The 12,771-nt window shown below is 42.4% G+C and overlaps 1 protein-coding gene across 1 annotated transcript; it reads right to left on the bottom strand.

Annotated features, from left to right (window-relative positions):
- Window positions 1-224: 224 nt before the first annotated feature.
- LOC141004724 (desmoglein-2.1-like) lies at window positions 225-12,204 on the bottom strand. The gene is made up of 14 exons (XM_073476383.1): window positions 12,004-12,204; window positions 10,410-10,565; window positions 8,922-9,063; window positions 8,233-8,402; window positions 7,995-8,129; window positions 6,840-7,025; window positions 6,228-6,417; window positions 5,924-6,170; window positions 5,093-5,235; window positions 4,682-4,903; window positions 3,532-3,771; window positions 2,916-3,037; window positions 2,100-2,366; window positions 225-1,190 (listed from the first exon to the last, which is right to left on the bottom strand). The coding sequence occupies exons 1-14, from the start codon at window positions 12,202-12,204 to the stop codon at window positions 225-227; spliced, it is 3,387 nt and encodes a 1,128-aa protein (XP_073332484.1).
- Window positions 12,205-12,771: the final 567 nt, after the last annotated feature.

Below are 12,771 nucleotides of genomic sequence, written 5' to 3'. Positions count from 1 at the left end.
TGCGCTCGCTCATTTGGCATCTTTAACATCGACTTGTTTCCGTCTGACGCTACCTTTCATCTGTTTTTGCACTTTGTCTCATTTTGCTTTAATTGATAACTTTTCCACCTCTGCGATACGTAGAAACATTGCTATTGTTATATTTTACAAATAAAAACAATCGATCCAATGATGAATGTTAGTCCGGACCAAAGCGGTGGAAAAGCAAAGATTCTATCAAAGAATTATTCATCATCTTTTTGCACCTTTGTCAGTACAAGTGCTGTCGACCTAGTTCTTCGCTTCTTCTTCCCTCTCTGTGTTAACACTACCTCCTCATGACCTGCTGTTCCCTCACTGATGTGTCCATCTATCAGCATCCCTGTATTACAGTACTCTCCTACCTCCACTCTCTGACCTGCTCCGTCACTTCGTCTGACATCCATTACCTCTACAGAGCGATCAGATCTCTGCTGTAACACCACTCCCTGGTTCTCCTCAATCACACTGCTGCCTCTTCTCCTACCAAGAGTTAAAGTCCCGGCAGCGTTTCCCCCGTGCACGATGTTCCCAGCGTGTCCAGACCCCCCGTTGAGCAGAACCATACCTTGCAGGTTGTTTACAGGAGCTCCAGCCAGCAGCACGGTGCTCTGAAGCTGTGGTTGGACTACGTAGTGCATCGGCTGCATCACAGGGCTGGTGGTGTAGTAGACTGGCTTCTGCTGCTGTACTAGAAGTATCTGTCCAGAAGAGGGCAGCATGGCTGTGGCAACAGGACGGACCGGAGGCGATTGAGGCCCGCTGACAACGTTGTGTGAAAACTGCCCATGCACACTGCTGGAAGCTGCTCCATTAAAACCCACGACTCGGGTGGATGACTGGCTGATGCTGACATTCTGATTCTGCGCCGAGCTCTCGCTATGGATTGTGGGTGGTTTAGACTCCAATGAGGGCCCAGCAATGTGTTCAACTTCCTCCACCTGTGGGATGACAATACTTTGACGGGACACAGGCGTTGGAGGTCTCGGAGGAGAGCAGATTTCAGCCAGGGTCTTAAACTTTGGTCCAAGGTCATCGAGGAACTGCAGGTTGTCGGCAGACTCCAGGATGCTGCAGCAGCCCACTGAGCCAGCAGAGGAGCCCTGACCCTCAAACTCATACTGAGACAGGCAATCCCTCCCTGCCTGCAGCGCTGACGCACAGCCCGCTTTCTGCAGAGATCAACATGAACACAAAGAAAATGAGGGGCAGGTCACTCTTGTCTTTTCCTCTGACAAAGATTCACTGAATTAACACTGTGTAGTGTGCAGTCAGTCTTGCAAATCGCTCTTGCTAGGTTTCATCTGTGTACTTGTATCCAAATCACAGTCATTGGGTATAATCAGCTCCTCCTGAGGAACTACTGGCAGCTAGGTTTACGTTGTTAAGATGTGACGACCAGCAAGAGACGTGACTGTTCATTAAAAAACAACCTCTCAAGAGGTTCGCGTGGCTGCCACAGCGTCAGTTGCGTCATAATGGAGATTTTGACACGACTGAAAGAAACAAAGAACAGCACTGAAGGCTTTTCTCAGACTGACTTCAGAAAGAGTTTGAACTTCATCTGGTCGTCTTTTCACCAGAGTCATCGTTCTTTTTGTGAACTTTCTGTATAGTTACGGTTACAGATATGTCTACACCTCTATAAACTCGTACTTTTAGGGTAATTTCTTTGCCAAAAAAGACACAAAACAAAGTTAAAGACAGATTTGATTGCTTGCATTTTTAAAAAAAATCTCTGTAGAGATCGCAATAATATCGTTATCGTGAATCTGTTTGGCCACGATCATCAAGTAGTGAAAATCTGATATTGTGACAGCCGGGCTGAGCACATGATAGTTGAGCTGTTTTATTTTGTTCAGGGGCAACTTGTCTACGCTCTTTGTGTCTGGTCTATACAGCTATTCTGTTTGGTCTTATTTATCAGTCAGGACTGTGATCAGACTTGGAAACATGGCAATGTCACTAAAAAAAAAGTCAGACAGGAAAATAAAAATACACACGTTAACCAATCTTCTTCTGAAGAGAAAATAAAGGTGAACAGTAAAAAATAATACTTAACGAGTGTCTCAGTCTCTCACCTGTGAATAGTACTCAGCCAGAAATTCATCAGGCAGGGCGATGTCTTTATACTGTAACAGGTGTTCCTCCGTTGAGTACTGAGTATGAGCCCAGCTCTCCCTGGATTCTGCAAGGCTTCTCTGCTGGATCATGTAGTCATCCCCAGACCTGGACCTGGACCTGGCAGCACCCATGTTAGCAGTCATGAAATAAGCCACATTGCTGGCCTGTGCAGCAGTTATGGCAGCAGGTGTCATCTGGACTGGAGACCTGAGCAGAGGGACATCCTGAAGGACACGTGGACAGAGATTGAAAAGACACAGCATTAATTTACAAACAGACCTCTCATGTCCTCTTTAGGACATTAAGGCATAAAAGATGATTGTGCAAAGAGCAATGGTTTGTTTTATTTCTTTAAAGTTCAGTTCTTGAAAGGTAAGTCTCATTTTCATGCTTATTAATTATTTACAGTTCTTTTAAATCAAAAACCTTTAGCCCATCTACAGCATTTTGAATTTAAAGGATAAGTTTGCCCCAAAAATGAATATTCAGTCATTATCTAAGAAACCAAATGTTGCTGGAAAGCCCCCAAAAACATTTCTGAAGTTTAGTAAGCCCTGAGATCCCAAACTGACCTGAAGAGACATTATTTACACCCTATCTTGCATCTAATCTTTATTATAAGCTACAGTAATAACACCCTTGTGAAGTTTACAAGGGTGCACAAGCTCGCACGTGCATCAAGGATGTAAATCACCCCGAGCAACCACAACTCATTTTTAGCACAGCACTCCCGAAGACAGGACATGTAGTCAGCTTCACACTGTGTTACTTACCCTGTCCTCTCCTCGGCCCTCTGTGTGATAGTTAATCAAGTGATCTCTGGTATCAAAAGGAAGATCAGAGAAGACTCCCGACACTCCTCCACACGAGCAGCTCATCAATAAGAGCCCCACAACTGAAAAACACAAAATCGTACACGTCACATACAAATGTTACAAAGAATATGTTCTCACACACTGTGAGTAGCAGACATGGAGATATATTTGCTAATATAAAAAATGATCTGCATCGATAAATTCACACAAAATATGTTGCTATTTTATTTGTGCTGAGCCTCTAAATCTTTTATTTTTACAAATCATATCACACCAACCTTGGCTTTTTACTAACCGCTCGCTGTCAGCCACACGATGGAAAAAAGACGTGTTGTCTGTACTGTGCATGTTGTGTTATTTATTATTGTGTATTCTTTCATTACTATGATGTGTTTTTAAGGCAAATTTCCACATTTGAAGACAATAAACATTATTATTATTTGTGAAACTACACACTGCAGAGGTCATATGAAATAATCCTACCCACCGATAGAGTATCTTAAGTACAGTATTTGTATCAGAAAGTTGTATCTCAGTCTCATTTCTGAGTCATGCTAACACAACTCATACTCACTGAGCAGCGTCAGCAGTCCCAGAATCACCGCCCCGATTCCCAGCCCTCCAAATGCAGACGAGGATTCCTTCGGAGAGGCTGTAGAGCGCTTGCAGGTCTCTCCTCCAACACAGGAGCACGCGTGTATGTCCAGGTGCTGAGGTTCTGGGCAGGCGAGGCCTTGCTTGTCCTTGATGATGAGGACGACCTTGTAGTGACCGGCCCACAGGGGACTCACAGACCTGAGGGATGCACTGGTATCTGAGAACAAGCAGAAAGAGGAGTTCTTACTAAAAACTGGTGGATCTTTAGATTTTCATGTGTCCCTGTGTTACTGCTGATGCACCCTTGTGTCATGAACAGTTGTTTTGTGTGGTGTTAGATAAGAAGTGCCCTCAACTGTATGTAAAGGATCAGAAACAAAGTCCGATGGCTTCCCTGGAGAGATCTCCAAACATTTATGGATTTTGTTCTTGCCCATTTTAAACAGACCGCTTACATCTACACTCCACACAGCAATCATCTCACTTCTCTTGTAAACCCATCAATGGCACCTCTCAGATGTTCTGGTGCAAGGCAGAAACATTAAGTCGGCACAAGAATAAAGACCTTGGGTCAGAGAGGGCAGGTGCTTCTGAGACTTAATGCTCTCATTGTCTGTCCTTCACTGTTATAGTTTCACCCCAATGGCCTGAAATGTTTGTAACATTTCTAACATTTTCAACTTAAAACAACAAACTTAACAAAATACCCTGTCAAGCACAAGGCTTGATGGGAAATATTGGCCCCTGTTGACTGAGTGATGAGGTTGCTATTGGTCGGCCTAATGCTGCGTGACTGATGTGTTTTTTGTTAATCAAGCTAGGTGGTAAAATGTAAAGAAAGTACAAACCACGTTACTACTGCTAGCAGTGCGAGCCTGAAAGTGGACAGCTAGAGGAGGATGGAGTTTAAAAAAGGGGCCTTAAAGTTAATTAAAATGTTTGGAGGATTGCAGTCACGTTGATCAGCGGATCAGATGGTGGATGTTTCGTTTGTTGAGGTGCAGAACGTTACCAGCTGGAACCTCCTCTGTGCCTGCAGGTTATTATAATGATAACAACTACCCACAGCCCAAACTCAGCAGTTTCCTTATAAGCGGACACTAAAAACATCATCTATAATACCTCACCATTTACAGGCTCAACACTCCACTCCCCTCGGCTTTCCTTCGTGACAACGCTGAAGCTTAAAGGGGCTGAGTTCGGGTCTCCGTCCTCGTCCACCGCCGTGACGTTAACGACCTCAGTGTCTGTGCAGACGTACTCCACTCTGTTGACCAGCGAGGGGCAGTTATCGTTTGCATCTCCCACCTGCAACGCTATTGTTCCCGTGGCAATCTTCACAGGCTCGTCTGTGGAAATAAGAAAGTACAACAAGCTCGATTACGAGTGTGATTAGCAGTAGTAGCAAAACTTTCAGAAGACTAGAATACGTGCAGTTTGTTGTGTTGACATAAAAAGTATTGTTTAATGGAGCTTTAAAGTGTTCAAGTGTTCAGTTATGATCAGGTCTACACCTTCTGTCAGTAATATGAGCTTACCTTGACTCATACTTATTATTTTAGCGTAGTAGGTGCCATTAACCACGAACGGGGACTCTCTGTCTGGGAACTTTTGAAGTCTAACTTCTGCTGTTTCTGGGTCGATCAGCAGCCAGTTGTCAGGATCGTAGCCTTTAGCATATCTGTGGGGACAGCATGTAGCAAAATGTACTTTTTCAGATTACTACAGTCAAAGCAGTCACATATTTTAATCTACTGTTTGTTTGCTATGGTAAGATTAATTCCTTAATAAACTGACTGTCTGTCTGACCATCAAACGGTTTGGCAACAAATTTGGTTCCCCATCAATCGAGTTGCTATACACAGCTCATGTCGGCGCAGAAGACCAGAGAGAAAGATGTTTTCAGCTGTTACAAGAGTTGTGTTGAATTACTGCTGGTGGAAACAAATCATTTTCAGATTTTATTGTGAAATTGTATTGCTTTTATTGTGAAGAATTTATAGGACATAAAAAATGTTCATCACCAAATTAGTGGAGCTTTTTTAGTGGCTTTTTTTCAATAATACTGCAGAGAGGAAGAGTTTTTTTTACAGCCTGACTGGGAGTCAAGAAATGTGATGTAATGGAAATGCAAACCGTGCCGAGTCAAACCGAGTCAAACCGAGTGAAGCTGAGCAAACACGTGTGTGTGGAAAAGCCCCATCAGCCCCAGTGTTTTCCTAAATCAGCTGGTCACTGTAGTTTTTAACAAACACTCCTCAAACAGGAGATATAGTTCATTTGTTGGGGACCATTTTCACTGAATGTTACAGTAGCATTACATCCAAATTACAAGTTGAATTGATTTATGAATTTATATTTCATCTCACCGAACATTTTCTGCAGGCTTTCCGCTGTCGGCGTCAGTGGCTCTGAAGACACCGAGCACCTTGTGTAATGGATTTTCCTTTGGGTTCTCCGAAACAGAGAAAGGCTTCGTTGGAGGTTTGAAGACGGCTCCCTCAGGCTCGTTCACTACTGCGATGTTCACTGCGTACACTTTGCCTCCTTTTGGCCTGTTTGTCGTGGGCTTCCCACCTCCAGCTCCAGTGGCTCCACCTCCGCCTCCTCCTCCTCCTCCTCCCCCTGCACCACCTCCACCTCCTCCTCCTCCTCCTCCTCCCCCTGCACCACCTCCACCTCCACCTCCTCCTCCCCCTGCACCACCTCCACCTCCACCTCCCCCTGCCCCTGCTCCTCCACCTCCTCCTCCTCCTCCTCCTCCTCCTCCTCCTCCACCACCACCTCCATCCCCCACAAATGGAGCAACATTGTTGACTACCACTCCCAGCTTGATATCAGGATTTTGCTCAAAATCAACAGGCTGGAAGGAAAAAACAGAATTGTGTCTCATTAGTTCACCGTCACAGGTCACTGTTACACACGTCCTTCAGAAGACTGACATGTTTTTTTAGTAATCAGGCATATAAAGACAAAATATACCCAAACCAAACACTGTATATCACATCTGAATATGAGGATTGTGGTGAAAACTATATTAGCGTGATCTAACCAATATGTGAACATAGAGTGACAAAGCTACACTGGCAGATATGTCCTCAACAAAAGTCTGATATCAGTCAGTTAAACCACGTATTCATCTACATCTGCATCAAAAGATGACGTGACACACCCCTCCAAAACATTCGGTTGGTTTATGCATGATGATACTGTACATAGTGACATTAGTTTTAAACAATAGATGGTGTTCATCTTCCCCGCCCTCCCCAGCCTCCCCAGCCTTACCTTTTCAAGCATCAGAATACCTTCGTTGGTATTGGGATCTGTCTTTATGCTGAAGATCCCGTCATCATTTCCCGAGACGATATCGAAAACAGCATTGTAGTTGTCGGTTTTCTTTTCGTCGTCATCCTGCACTTTGAACCTCATCACCTCCACTTTTGCCGTGTTCTCCTTAATGCTGGCTGAATACTTGACCGACAAAGCAGAAGCAAGAAATAATTAATTTTAACCGTTGTCACTTTGAATAACTTTATAGCTCAACATTTGCGGAAATTCAGCACAAAGACTGGAAAGAGGAGCAACCAGCAAATAAACCAACTACACAAACGAGATATAAGGAGTTAGTTTAATCCAGGGGTGTCACCATAGTGTGATATTCATGATAACCATGATATTAAAGGTACAGTGTGTAATATATTGAGTGTTTAGCGCCCAAGTTCTTCTGTGGTCATGCTCATGGCGAGAAGCTGGGATAATGTTGTGCTGCTGTATTGTAGGTTGCCGGTCGTACAAACGAAGGGAATCTGACAAAATGTTGTCATTTCATCACTTAGCAGCTGAGAGGTTATTGCACAATAAAAATCTGGAGGGAAATTGGACCATATTTTGGGGTAAATTGAGATTCTGATTCTTTCTATGGTCTTGTCAGTTGCTGATCAATCTGGAAGCAGTGAAATGATAACGAATTGTCAGATTCGCTAAGTTTATACGGCTTGCCATCTGGAAAACTCAGCCATAGTTGAGCTTTGCATCCTGAGCATGACGTCAAAGGAAAATGGCCGCTGTGTGAATATGTTCAATTGTTATTTGTGTACGCTTTTATTTACAATTATGGTGACAGACTCTCTGTGCACTCGTATTTTGAGGGTCATTTATTTGCCAAAAAAGACCCAAAACACACAGTAAATAAAGTTTAAGATAGATTTGATTGCTGGGACATATTTTCAAATATCCCAATGATATCGTCACGTGAATTTGTTTGGTTACAATAATCGTCTAGTGAAAACCTGAAGTGGGAAAGGTAGTAGTGTGGATGTAGCTACAGTCTGTAGACAGGGCAGAGAAATATTAGGGAGGAGGCATTTACAGACTATTTTAAGTCATTGACACTATTTCATTTCAGAACATCTGTTCTGGAAACAAAGTCAACGTCGATACCTCATCTTTATCCAGGGAGGGTTTGTTATCATTGATGTCCAGCACTTTGACAAGAACGGTCCCGGTGCCTGTGTTGCCTTTAGGATTTCCATCCAAATCAGTTCCTTTAATTGTTAACAAGTAGGAGCTTTGTTTCTGTGGACAACAGAGGGAAAACACGGGTTTATCATTCGATAACAGATGAGTTCAACAATCCTGTTGTAAGGCGTATGAAATCTGGATCAGTTATCTGCCTGACCTCTCTGTCTAAGGTGTTTTCTTTGACGTAGATGCGTCCGGTGTGTCTGTCTATCCTGAAGAAGTTTGTGCCATTAAAGGGCTCCTGCTTCCAGATGCTGTAGGAGATCTTTGTATGAGGAGAGCTGGGCAGGTCTGCATCGGTAGCTGTAACTACAGCAACCAGAGTCCCTGGAAAACACAAAGGGAAGAAAGCGTCCAGAAGCTTTTCCATTAATAGATGACACACTGCTCTCTTGCCACTAGGACTGTTCCTGAATCGGTTCCACTCAAAGTAAATTAATGCTTGAGAAAAAAATTGCGCCCTTGCAGCGCCAGGGACAGATCCAGGGATTTTCTCTCGTTTTTTTAAACATTGCTTGCAAACTGCATTGATTTTTCTACATTTTGCTTAATTTCTAAGGGAATAATTCACGAAAACAAATCAGGTGTATTTCAGTGTCTGGTATCTATGAGTGAGAACAGCTTGACGTGGATCCAAATAAAAAATCCAGATCAAGTGGATCTGAATATGTTTTAATTTGATGTTGGATTGAGGTTTATTTAAGAGTCTGATGTGCTGAAAATGCTTTGGCACATCTTTTCTGTCAGTAGCGTCAGCAGTAGTGAAGCACAGGCCCTGTCCCAGTGAAAACATGTAGAAGGACATTTGAATCTTTTGAGTGTTGGTGGCAGACAACATGTTTTTACCTGCTGGACTGGACTCTTTGACTGTAGCCGGAGGTACGGGTCGGAAAACAGGTGGGTTATCATTTTCATCGATCACTTCAAAATTCAGTGCTATGCCAGATTCAGCCACGCTTCCGTTACTAAATCCTGCTTCTCCGATCAGCTGTTGAACAGAAATAAAAACACACACGTCTTCACAAGTGGTGATTCATTGGATTTCTACGGCTCCATGTCGGGGCAGAGCGGCGGTAAAGAAAGTATTCAGATTTATACTTCAGTAAAAGTACGTCAAGGTAAAAATACTTCAGTTCAGAAAGTTCAGCATGTTTTATTATTGTCACTACTCATGCACCGAGTTAAAACCTTTAAGCATCCGATATTAAATAAGTATCAGATGCTAAGAAAGTAAGTCAGTAGTTTTCTGGCAATATATACTTAAAGGTGCAGTGTGTAAGAAATGGATCTCCCAACAGCAAATCACCAGAGTTGGCAGAGTAGCTAACTGCTGCTAACTGTTTACTGTTTATGACTGGATATACTCCCATACAGTGGATGGCGGTGTGGTTTTTAGTCCACCGGTGAAACCATCGAAGAAGAAGAGGAGGAGTATTTAACGTGGTTGGCTTTGACCGTAACTTCCTCTGCAAAGAAAACGGCTGGTCACATCGTCGAGATCGAGCCCCCACAAAGAGCGCCAGGCCTCGAAGCCAGTTTTTGTCGCGTAATTACATCGTCATGTGATGCACTGGGGACTTTTTCCCAAAAGCTAATATTGTGAAAGACGCGTCTGTATAACGGTAATAAAAGCCACAATTAAAGTCTGATTCTGTGGGAAACACTATATTTAATGTTTAACAAACATTCTTACATATTAAAAATGTATAAAAATTAAAAATGTACTTAGTTACGCTCCATCACTAAAGCTGACAACATATTTTAAAGTAACGTAGTGACTGATGCAGTAAATACTGTAAATAATGTCTCTCTGAAATGTGGTGTAGTAGAAGTATTAGGCTTCATAAACAGAAATAATCAAGTAAACTCAGAATTAATATAAATATGAGACCTGAGTTCATGTATTTGATTAATTTATGAACTCAATTTAATAATTAGTTACTGTTGTGTGTTTGTTTTGGATGAAAGTTTTCTGTGGCGCCATTTTCTTCCTGTACCATGATGGCTTTCACCGCTCTTCTGTTCATTTAGAGTGAAACATATACAAAAAAAAATGCAAAAATGAAGCAGAAGATTTGCCGGGAGAAAGACTCCAGTCAAACTTTAAAGCTTCTGTGAATTCACTATCAGTTGTATGAGTTTATTGTTTAATTGTTTTCTTGATTTCCTGCAAATCAAAGCTGCAGAACTAGACTTTCATCAACAAGACACTGTGGGGAACAGCAGTGCAGCAAAAATAACGTCACTTAAATTCAAAAGAAAATGTTGAATTCTAGTTGATAATTGATTAGTAAGTCGTTGTGTAATAAGCTGTGTGTTCAGTTGTGTTCTCACCGTGTAATTAGGTCTCTTCTCTCGGTCCAGTTTTCCCCGGACGTACACATATCCGGTGTTCTGCCCCACGTAGAACACGTTCACAGGTGGCATATTGGCCCCGGACCCCGTCAGAGAGTAGTGCAGGGTCATCCCTTTAGCTTTGTCGGACCTGATCTGAGAACGATAACAACAATCATAACAACAATTAAGCCTTTTTTTTTTTAAAACATTACAATTTATTATGAAATTAATGGTCTGTCATCCAGCACAGACGGATATTAAGATAAACCGTCTAAATCAAAATGAAATCAATTTTATTTATGGAGTCAAAGATCGCGATCACATTGCCTCAGTGGGCTGCACAGTGAACATCATCCTCTGTCGTTAGACCCTCGATTCAAGTCAGGAAAAGGATTTAAATAAGGGTCCATCATCGTACAAGATGCTAAGCAGGCGGTAAAACAGACCTCGAGAGTTTTCTTTACCACAACGTTGAACTAACTTGTTTCATGCCGCGGTGTGTGTTGGTCAGCTGGTCTCATTTGCTACTGAAAGTTCATCTCAGTGTTCACAAACATGGCCGACTTCATGTTCTTCTCGCAAAGGTAATTATTCAGTCACTGAATAAAAGAAACGCCTGCAACTCTACACGCTGGGTGAACAACACACACGTGATGTAAAGCCATGTAGTGACTGTCACGTTCCTCTAAAACAGCTGTGTGCTGTGCAGATGCTCGGTGACTCAGTCTAATGGTAGAGAGCAGCTCTGGGAACAGATCCAAATCAAGGCTCAGGTGTCAGGAATAGTAGTACACTACAAATTTGAATATTGCAGATCCAGGAGTCAAGATTGAACATGACTACATTGAAGCGTGACAACTTTCATTGCTTCTGGCAGCCTCTTCTGATACTGGCTGAATAGTTTCCAACTTTCCTGTCTCAGGGCTCTGTATTTACTAGTTTGACATAAATGGATCAAATGCAGAAAGAGACTTAAAGTTCATTATACATTAATCACCTACGCTCTCTCCCTCAGGGGCTATAAGTCTCCTGCTGAATAAGAAGAGAGCAGGTTAGAGCAGGCAGCATGCAGGTTTATCTACCCTCTCTCTATGAGCCACAGACACCACAAAACAAATCCCCGCTCCTTTACAAGTGAAGAGAACCCAGGAGAACATTGAATGCAAATTCTGACAGAGCTGTGGATCTTGTGAAAGTTTTTGCTCAGAGGTTAAAAAGACAACTAACATGAAGTGCAACATCCCTGTTTGGATTTTTGCTGAACACCTTTCTTGCATCCCCTTGTTTCCTTGCATCTCTCTTCTGCCACTACTGAAGGCAGAATGCCCACATAATCATTTAAGTCCCAAGTGGACATTAGTCCAGTGAAAAGCTGCAACAGGAGAGTTCCCCAATACTATAAATAATCAATGTCTCCCAATTTATTATTATTTTGATGGCATACGACTTCCGTGTAAGGTGAGCTTACTGACCCATCCTTTAAGATATAGTCCAGTAGTCTAATAGTCACAGAGAAATCTAAATGAAACCTTTGCTGTTGAAAGACACATAATGAAAACAAAGAGATGACATGTTACGGGGAACCTCTTACCTTGGAAACGTAGCCGGTTCCAGTGTAGTCAAAGTTCTCTTTAAGCTTCGTTGCTGGGATGACCCAGTCCCTCTTGTGGCGTCTGAGCTGTGGGACTCTGGCTGCACTGCTCCAACACTGCAGAGAGAAGAGGACAATCATCTCACAAGTCTGAAGCTCCTTCACCTGTTCACACAGGCCGCAGTGTTCGTTCACCAACATGAAAGCGCTGGAGTCTGTCTACATTTCAGTCGTGTTCTTGTTTTTTACAAATTTAATTAATACAGCTGACAACACTGTAATGTACAACCTGCAGGCTGCTCTGTTCGCATGTACAGAACAACACTGATTGGCAGGTTACACTTCTGAAAAACCACAGATTTGTTCAAATTTGTCATACAAACCTCACTGATATTTATTTAAGGGGACTTGATCAGTTTATACTGTATAAGCAGTGAATGTATGAAGTCGTTTTACATTTCTAAAGTACTTGAACATGAACAAAACCAACCGGCTAGTAATAAATGAATGAATCAAAATGAAAGTGAAGAGGCTGCATACGATAACCTGACCCATTACATGAGTGAACATTGTTGGTAACAAAGTAAAAAAAAGTGACCTAACCCAATACTGGGGATTTCAATTGTATAATTATACTTATCAAGTACTGCGTTATGACACATTTAAACTCGCATGTTGAAAAAGAAAGAAGGAGAGGTTAATGCATATTCCCAATACCAATGACAAAGACAGACGTTGTCCAGCCCTAATTGGTGTTACTCTTTTTAA

Source organism: Pagrus major, chromosome 11 (genome assembly GCF_040436345.1).
Source record: "Pagrus major chromosome 11, Pma_NU_1.0".
NCBI lineage: Eukaryota > Metazoa > Chordata > Actinopteri > Spariformes > Sparidae > Pagrus > Pagrus major.
Note: the sequence above shows the minus strand (reverse complement) of the source record. Positions and strands in the feature narration are given on the sequence as shown.